This window comes from Passer domesticus, chromosome 10 (assembly GCF_036417665.1).
Source record: "Passer domesticus isolate bPasDom1 chromosome 10, bPasDom1.hap1, whole genome shotgun sequence".
Classification (NCBI taxonomy): domain Eukaryota; kingdom Metazoa; phylum Chordata; class Aves; order Passeriformes; family Passeridae; genus Passer; species Passer domesticus.
Genome location: NC_087483.1, coordinates 22,141,156 through 22,151,158, shown reverse-complemented (window position 1 = coordinate 22,151,158; position 10,003 = coordinate 22,141,156). Strand labels below are relative to the sequence as shown.

Sequence of the window (10,003 nt, the reverse complement as noted above, 5' to 3'; positions counted from 1 at the left end):
TCAAAATATCCAGTAGTTACCACTAGATGGCATTTTGTTCCTGAGAAACCAGAAACGCACAGGTTTGGGATTGTTACACACAGCAGGAAACAGTACAAAATGAAATTACTTACTTCATTCTAATAATCTATTATCCATTGTCTTGTAAGCAAAACATTACTAACAGAAGACATTTCGTTTGCAGATTGATAAATCCTGTTTATTTTACTATAGCTTGAGACTCTTCAGCCCTCCACTCAGTAGGTAGGGGTTTGAGCTGTTGTCAGCACTTACCAAAAATCTCTTCCACACTTTAAATGAAAGACAAATGTAGCCCAAGTCACAGACTTTGAGCATGCCATGGAAATCTGCCAGAAACTCCCTGCTCCAGTAACTATATACAGTATTTCCAGTGTTATTTTTGGATAAACCCTTAAAACAGATTGCAGTATAAAAAAGTTTCCATTCAGGAAGAGAGCTGAAATAATAATTTAATAACATTCACTTATTAATATTATACTTTTCTGTGTTTCATTTTAGTTTCAGCTTGTACAAGCTGTGATGATTTACATTTTTAATCTCCACAGGGTACGATGTATCCCACCCAGAGGTGCAATGAAGCTCTGCTGGGTACAACCTGGGGTGACATGTAGGTGGCATTGTTTAATACAACATTGTTTGGCATTTGTAAACCTCTGTGTCAGATTAAACCAAGCAGGAGTATTTCCCTTACTCTGCAGCAGGAGTAAGGAGACTGTACCTGATGATGCACAGCAAGTCTGTGCACTGCTCAAATTTTCTTTGACTGAATTATGTTTACTGACAGAAGCACTGATGGTCATTAGCAGTGGCTAAATCAGATCCCGCTCTCGAACTTGCTTAGGAAAGACTCATTGTAGAAGGAACCTTACTTCACTAAGATAAAATTAATCCTCACTTCTTCATAAAAAAAGACACAAGCTTCTTTGAAGTTGGGAAAGTACGAAAGCTGCTTTAAGTGAATTATTTTACAAAATTGCATGTTGCAACACTTTAAACAGATTTATATAGCCTTAGTGATTATATACCTGCATATTTTTTTAGTTTAAATTTAGCTTAGTACTATTCTCTATCAATATAAACTGGACTAGATAAATCAGCAGATGTGAAACTGAAAAGTTTTCAATTTGTGAAAGTTTGTAACAATCTAACTCTGACATTTTCTTCAACAGACAAGACCTGTGGGACTTATGCACCCTCCAGAACACGTCCGGGTGCCTGGCACATTATAAAGTGCATTTCCATGAGGGAGGGGTGTGTGCCCTTATCCAATATGTGAAAACAACAACAAAACCTAAACTAGACATGAAATTACCAGAGCGGGTAAAGATTGTGAATTTCTTGCTTGAAACGAAAGAACTGTGCCAGTAACAAGGAAATGTAACAAGGAAATGTACAGAATTTATATAACAAACTGGTACTTACAACATAAGGGAAGCATCCCAGTCAGTATAATGTGTTTCCATCCCAAGAAGCCAGTGCTGTGACAAATACAAGCCTGCAGTCAACTCAGAAACAGTATTCTGCTTGTATGGTGACTGGGAACAGAGCTCAAGGCTCTGGGGCCAGCAACCTTCCTACACAGCACTCAAAAGAGTGCCGCATAATTTAAAAAAGAGTAAACTCCTATTAGAATCAGGACTCTAAAAAGTTTGGGTAAATAGTTAGATACAGGAAAAAAGAAATGTTTTGCATATTCACAGATGTATTCAAGTCGTAAATTGTAAACTTCATAGCTTAAGAGCCATTAAATAGTCAACAAAATGAGCAAGTGCTCAAAATGTCATCCAGTGAAACAGACAGCATCTCCTCGGTATTTACAAGGGTTATGCAATTTTTCAGCAGAAATCATTAGCCCTCTACAGCAATTCTGCCTGAAAGAAAGGACAGAAAGCAAGAAGACTGAAATATTAGCCTTTTGCTTGTTTTCTAATCATAGCCAGGCTGACTATAAAGTCTTGGCATTTTACAGACAGCCAGAATGACTGCACTATACATTATATCACCTTTAAGAGTATCTTTCTCAACACAGCATTATGAATAACAGGATGTTTATACTACTTACCTCAAGTGAGATCAAAACATTTCTAACATCACTGTAAACATTTGGAAGAAACAGAATGCATCTTTGTGTCTGAGGAAAGGGCTGCTATAATTGAGCAGTGAAATGCAGCACCTTCTTGGTGCAGACGTCTCCCCCCTCAGTTTCATTTTCTCAGTTTATTTTGTTTGCTGCTAAGGCAGAGGGCTGGTTCTCTTCTTGCTCATCTCCTTTTTCTCCTGATTAGAATCCCAGATGCAGGACAGATATATTTTCCTATTTTCTTTTTAAACATAAGCAAATTAGTAGGCTTTTTTTTAAATCATTCAGTTAATACAATGCAGCAGCGCAGTTGTTTCTCAAAGGCAGTATTTTTTGCCTCCTGTAATGGTCTAGAGCAAGTGATTCAGCTTAAGGGAGGGAAATACTATTCAAGGACCGTGCCAGTATTAGCTTGCAGCAAAACAAGAGCAGGAACATTTTAGGCAGTAGGAAAAAAATACCCTTAACTTTCATCTTTCAGGTAGCTAAACACAGCCATCAGACCAGCTTTCAGCACATTCCACCCACCTGGGCACAGATGGTGTGAAAGGAGCTGTAATAGCTCATGCTTGTACTTTGATATACGGAGATAGCCACAAGCAAGAGTGAGGTGAGGAAAACCTGGCTACCTGCAATCCTGTTTCTCTGAAAGCTCTCCCTGGCACGGCCTCATTCCTGAAGCTCTCTCAGCCCGGCACTGACAGTCCTCCCTAAGCCAGGGTACTCTCCTTCAAGCTCCTTAATTGCAAACTGAGTATCAGCAGGCCCTGCTGCCCAAGGTGCTTACAAATCCGGCCCCTCTCTGCCCTGCTCTGCTTCTGCTGTTGGTAATAAAACCAAAGAAGAGTTCCTAGAATGACTCCTGTTCTTTGCTTCAAGCTATTCTGCACTTTTTACGCTTGTTATCATTTTAGTCAGTCTATGCAGCTTAAGCTACTGTCTCTTTACCTATGGACTAAAAATTATGATCGTCCTTGCATAATGATTTTACAACACTTTTCAGATTAATGATTCATCCCCCACTAAATTAAGTTACAGGTAGTTTCTCTAAGAACCTTCTCTCATATGCTTCCTCTTCCCCCAAAAATGAACAGGATAAAGTGCTTATGACAATATACATCATTATAGAAAATGGTAATAGAAGAGAGATAAAGTTTTTAAAGGGCACAAATTACAAAAACTGGATCAGGTTATGCATCTTCTTGTTCTACTGACAGCCATATGATTAGATGATAACTCACCCCACACCTAGGAAGTTGAAACTCTTATTTGGAGAACGTTGCACTTTGCAGAGTTATGAAGTCCTCAGCATACAATCTGCACTCATTAGTTGTGCACAGCTACTGTAATGAAATCTTTTGTAACACTCCAAAGACCTTCCATACCTAATATACATTGTATAATGTAGCTTAGCTAGGAAGATGTAAATATCAAGGTAACATAAGCTTCTCCTATCTATTTTAGCTGAAGACAAGGTACAAAGTGTGCAGAAATTCCTTTTCTGATTTCTAGAAATGCAAGTTTGCTATAGAGGGTTAACACAACTGAGAAGGAAGCAATATGAAAAAATAAAGAATTCCACATTAAATATTATAAGCACTTTCTGGGGTTTGTCACACAAAGAAATATATTTTGAAAAGGAAGAAAGTAAAGAAAAAGAAAGGTCATAATCCTACATTCCATACAGGAAGGAAAAAATAAAAGGGGAAAAAAAAAGAGTCACTTTAAACCCTAAAATTATAAGGAGAGTTACCACTGAAGAATATGAAACTGAAAATTTCATGATAAATCAGCCGAACCAACCCTACACAGTGTTATACAACACGGGTTAAATAAATCTTACCTGTGCTATTTTTGCTACAATGGTTAAAGACAGATGTAAAGACTACTGCAAACCAATCTTACACTGACTGTTCTGCAGTGTAAATGAGCACAGTTCCAATTATGTCTCTACTGAGGGAAGCAACAGGCAGCATATAAATGCAAACAGCCTTCATTAGACACATTGTCATGAGTATATTAATCATGTCAAGAAGCATTGCTCAAGTTTCCTTCAGTGCAATTTAACATACCTTACTTTATTAGGATGCACTTAATTTCACTATGCTTTCTCCTCATTATCATTTATGATGACCAATTAAAATGTTTGTGTCTGTCTCTAAGCAAATTACTCCTGCAATTCAGGTAGCTGAAATCACTGTTCATCCCACACTTCTGTCATCCCCTTCTCTCGGCGTAATATATTCCTTTTAGAGACCCAGCCACTTTTAACATTGCAAACAGAAAAAATCCCTTACTTAGATTGGATAATTAAGATAGAAACCTGGGTCTTTTTATGGCACACACATTAAGAAGTGGGCTGGCTCTCACCCCTCACTCCAAGTACCCCTGTTATACAGCCTTTTGTTCCCTTGGAGTCACCAGCACAACTCATAGCCAGAAGAAGAATATAACAATGCAAGAGAGGCCTTACACATTTTTCTTATATTGGGTTTCTTATATGGGTTAAAAGTTGCGTGCACCTTCACTTCATTTGGTCCATCATGGAACAAATACAGACACACAGCAACTTTACTCTTTTGTTTCCTCCAAAGCCTCTGCACTGGGGCTCTGGCACAAGCTTTTCAAATGATAACAGAATGTGGCATTCCACACATGTTTCCAACATCCATAAATAAGCCCAAACCATTTTTACTATTCTAAACATCAGGTGTGAGGGCATGATTTTTTCTGAACCCTTGACAACACAACTGTGAGCCATTTATTTGATTACAGCTGTTATTTCTGGCTTCATGTATATTGAAATAAGATTAAAATAACTGGAAGTTAAGTGGAAATTCTGATTACACACAGTACTTTTGCTATGGAACTCAAGGCACCCAGGAATGGCTGAGCAACATCTGGGATCACCAAGCTATGTTTATGAACTCATTTATCTGCGGATTACCTTGGGCTCCTGGAACTAATGATACAATGCTTGTTCCTCAGCAGCTGCTGGAGCTCAGCTGCAGAGCAATGGTATTTACCTTATTTTCTCAGGAAACATACGTGTTCTCATTTACATAACATTACTTTGACATTACAGTAATGACTTCCAGAAAAAAGGCTAATAATTGGAAAGATGAAGAAAGAAGTCTGAAGACAGTGCGGCCTTTTAGAACAATTATAATTTCATTAAAATAGGAACATAACTTAAAGATAGATTTTATTCTCTTTGATGATTTACTCATGCAAACTGCACATAAAAGAAAACAGTACAGTTTGTGAAACATGTCAAATGTAAAGACCCAAAATGCTAAGTACAGAAGTAGTGTGACAACGTCTCAAAACGGAATCCATGGTAGTACGGCTAATACCTTTTCTCTATTTGCTGAACACAGATTTTAATGGTTCTTTTTCCAGCCTCATTGTTAAATTCATTAACTGTTTACACATCTCCTATACACTTATGTAGACTTATTTTACAAGCGCAACAGTTTTGTTATAAAAAAACTCCACTTATATGATTTAAAAGCCTTTGTGTTTAGGAGGGCAAATTATAGTATGATCAATGAGGCCGCATCTAGTCCACCAAAACTACAATGAAAAGTGACTGTAGAGCTTTCTTGCAGAATTCACATTTTGTGCCTTTGCAATTCATTTCTTTCTCGCAAGAGGTCCATTGTATTTAACCATCCTGGAAACGTTCAATAACTGTTACAGCTTTTTATCTTGAAATTGGGAAAGTAAGACTTTTAAACACATGAGGTTATCAACACAACTTTCTTAGTTTTAAAATACAAAATATTTAAATTCCCTAATATTTTCATGCTTAAAGCCCTGCAATGATACATATATGACTTAGATACTTTTTTGTCCAGTTTTCATTACAGTATGGTTGTATATATATTGCAGAAATTATATTTTCCCGTGAATCAATTACATTTTTAGATTTAAAACTGAACCAAATAGAAATCTGATGGCACTGACACTTAAAAAACGCATGGTATAGTGTGGAGAAGGAAGAGCAAATGAACTACACAACCCATTATAAATGCATTAAATCTTTGTTATATACATAATGGAATCCTGCTTTACTGCCAGTTGCTACTATGCATCTGTTTTTGCTATTATACAAAGTTTTCCGACCTGAAAGCACACATCTACTTTTTTTAAAACAACTTAATCTATTGTAAAATATTGTACTGTATTTTGAACATGAGTACAGAATCAAAATAGATAATGGCACATTTAAAAAACTCAGTATCCTACAGATGATTGGATAATGAGAAAAAGTGTACCTACAATCATCTCATCAGAAACAAACTACATCATGGAATGTTAGTTATCCAAGTTCGCACAGTAAGTAACATTTTAAAACTGCAATCACCTATCAGCCAGCATCACATTGAAGGCATCTTTAAACATTCAAGCAAAAGACTGCTGGCATTAACTACTGAACCATTCTCACACACACACCACACACACCACATTATAATTACATTGTTTCCAAGATACGGTAGATACTGATTTTTTTTTTTTTTTTCCACAAGAAAGGTATCAAAATTTTTGCTACTAAAAGATGACAGTGCTTACACAAGAATTAAGTACAAGTTAGCTTGCAAATACAAGACAATGACAAAAAAAAGTCGAGTTGTCTGAAGAAGGATTTTAGGCTTTTCTGGCATCCAAAACCATGAGTAAACTCCTTAGTCTGCGACTCAAAAATCCACAAAATATCAACCTACTTTGGAATAACAAGTATTCCATATTTGATAACCCTGTATTTTACAATATGCTTACTGGTTTCAGCCTAGCAACAAGGGGTGGTTATAGTTATCTATTCTGACTGGAGAATTAAAGCTCTCCTCCCACCAGAATCAAGTGTTGGAGTGGGGAAAAAACCCCCACGTGACATCAATTTAAAAAAAAAAAAATCAAATCTATTTAGTAATGATCCTCATCTAGGATTGGTATGTGCATAAGTACTGTATCTCATATACTGTACTGGCCCTATTAAACAAATTAAAGACCCCAACAGTTAAAAGCCAACCAAAATGCTATACATAAAAAACCCAAATGATTTTCTTCCAATGTTCTTCCTCTCATAATGTGCAAAACAACAAAAAGGCAAAAAGACTAAAAGCAAATTTACTGTTACTGTCTTTCTCTTGCCTAGTGCTTTATGACCTTGCTAACTTTACAAAGTCAATAGGGACTATGCAGAACTTTGGTATAAAAATGTCACATAATATTCCTATCACAGTCTTGGGGATGACCTTCAGTAATTCACCCCAATGTTTGTTAAAATAATACCAAATTAAAAATGAAATAAACCACATTGTACTGTACACACACTTTACACATTAAGCACAAAAAAATAACTAGTAAAACTAATACTTAAAAAAAAAAAGTCTTTTGCAAAGAGACTAGAACTGGTGTTCTGTCTTATTTCCACCTGCCAATCGTTAAAGCCAAATTTAAGTTGGATTTTTAAAAATTAATAATTTTAAGCTACAATTCCTCCTAGATGGAGATTGGTCTGTTGTTGGTTTCCCTTTAAAGTCACAGATGTGTATCTAAGGAACTGATGCAACGCAAGTTTTTAATCAACTTCCCGATGGCTGGGCCTGGGAGGGAGGCGCCAGGACGATCTGCGACAGCACGGGCTCCGTGCTCTGGTCCGCCATCTGCGTGAGCACCGAGGTGGCCACGGCCTCCGCCTTGGACGTGGAGCTCACGCCGTTGGAAGTGCTGACGGAGCTGTGCTGGATCGCTTCCGTGTGCGGGCTGCTGGGCACCGAGATGTCCTCCGAGCTGTCGTCTTTATCTGCAGCTGAACAACAACAACTCATGTATTCTGTCCTGGAACTCATACTGCCTCCTCCCAGTAACAGCACTCGCCCCCTAAATAACTAACACTCGTGCTGTAATGCAGCACAAATTGCAAAACGAGCTTATTTCCACTTTTTAAAAGGAAATACTACTTTGTAAGCAGAAAAACCAGACTGCAGTATGGACTATTCAGGAAACCAGAGTATTTTCACATCTTCAGAGCCATGATTAAAATTTCCTGCCTAGTAAATCAGCCAGTGGGTACTATGCCTAATTCTAAAGATGCATGTTCACATCAGTAAGCATTATTCACAGACTACAAAATGCTATTTGTGGTGTCTGCTTAGTAATCAAACAAGAATAATTCTACATTCAGTTATAAATATTTGCAATCATGACTAAAACATCTGCAAAAGTATCACTTACACCACTATATTTACTGGACAATGCTTACAAGCTTTCAGCCCCCGTTCTTTTAACTGAAAGAAGTTCCATAACTTTATAAACGCCCTCAATAGGCTTATAAACTGTTAAAACTGGATTAAAAAATATTTCTGGAGTATTTCAGGTGTTCTCCACATAACCAAAATGAATTAGCCACAGAATTACACCAGTTTTTCCCATGCCAGAGGGTAAGCAGGTTAAAAAAAAATCACTGGGCAAAACTAGAATTTCCAAAATTATGATTTAAAATGTCCCTCTTGCACAGACATTCTAGTGATGCTAAAATCATCCTTTTTTCCAGAGCTGCAGAAGTTAGCCAAGGTATTATGCAAACACTCCCAAACTAAAAGATGAGTTCAAAATTAAAAAACCAAGATCAAAAAATTATCCTACTGTTTTTCACTCAAAAATAGAAATACTAATGCTGAATTTCATTATAACTTTTTTGTACCATTTTGTGCTACTTAATGTTTGCAAGTCCTTTTCACACCAGTTTTATAAACAGAACAAAACCAGTACCCAGGTGGAATACTGGAAGTCCCTTTCAAACTACTACTGACTGCTGTGATACAAACATAGCCAGAAGCAGGCAGGAACTATTGCTTGGGATCAAAGCAATGGAACAAAGCTTGATCTTCTCCAGTCTTATCTTTGCAATCCCTTTCCGATTTGCTCGAGATTGGCCTGCAAGTTCAGAAGTGTCTCAGAGAAGCAATGGGAAAGGATGGCACTAACATGGGGAGACAAGCAATGCTGTGGTATCACAAAAAGCCAGGATAACAGCAGCAACTAAAAGGAACATTAAGTGTCAAAAACCAATAAGGAAATGAAGTTTATGTTTTACTGAGGTTTATATGACATGCTAGCTGAGGTAAGAAAATTTACTAACTTAGCAAGTCAAGACCCCAATATAAAGATCTTTGAGCAGCCCTCTTCAAAGCTTGAGAGCAACTGTTCTATTACTGCTTCTAGAAAAGAATGGTAAGGTCAAAAATGATGGGTAAGCAAGGAAACTGCTAATTTTTTTCCTAAGAAATACTGCCTACAGGAGCAAGGTGGCAATCTCTCCTACAACTCCACTAAAAGAGCATGGACATAATAGCTTGGAAGTTAGAATGCTCTTCTTCACAAGGCCAACTGTTTTACAGATCCTGCACTTTTTAAAAACAGACCATTCAAACATTAAAGCAGATACTGGTGACACTGAACTAGATCTGCTGACAAGTACTGCATATCCAAAGGTTTCATAATAACTGTATACAGCAAGAAAATTAAGGTAGCTCCAAAAGCCATTTGTGACCCTTAGGAGAGTTTGCCCATTCAAGAACAGAAAGAATATGAACAAGTGTCAATTCAGTTAGAAGTATTCAGCAGTATATAATCCTTACCATACCTCTATCAAGACCTACAAGATCTCATGTAAAAATAAGCAAGAAGGAACACATGCAAACTTTGTTAAAAATAGAAATTCTAGTGCCACTTCCTGAAAAATACTCCATTACTAATTATGAGAGTAGCATATTTTTTTCTCAGACAGAATGAAATGGCAGCAAGGGGGATGACATGTATCAAATACAGTCTCCCTGCTGTAACACCTGCTCCTCCTCTTCAGAACTGCTGTTATTCTCCTATGAATCTCAATCT

The 10,003-nt window shown here is 37.2% G+C and overlaps 1 protein-coding gene across 5 annotated transcripts in view; it reads right to left on the bottom strand.

Moving 5' to 3' along the window:
- Positions 1-5,289: 5,289 nt before the first annotated feature.
- Positions 5,290-10,003, bottom strand: part of ATF2 (activating transcription factor 2) — a 48,704-nt gene continuing 43,990 nt past the window's right edge. For all 5 annotated transcript variants that reach the window (XM_064434386.1, XM_064434390.1, XM_064434389.1 and 2 more), the window contains one exon: positions 5,290-7,916. In XM_064434386.1, the coding sequence (XP_064290456.1) occupies positions 7,690-7,916 (227 nt within the window). In that variant the 3' untranslated portion in view covers positions 5,290-7,689. The remainder of the gene's footprint in view (positions 7,917-10,003) is intronic.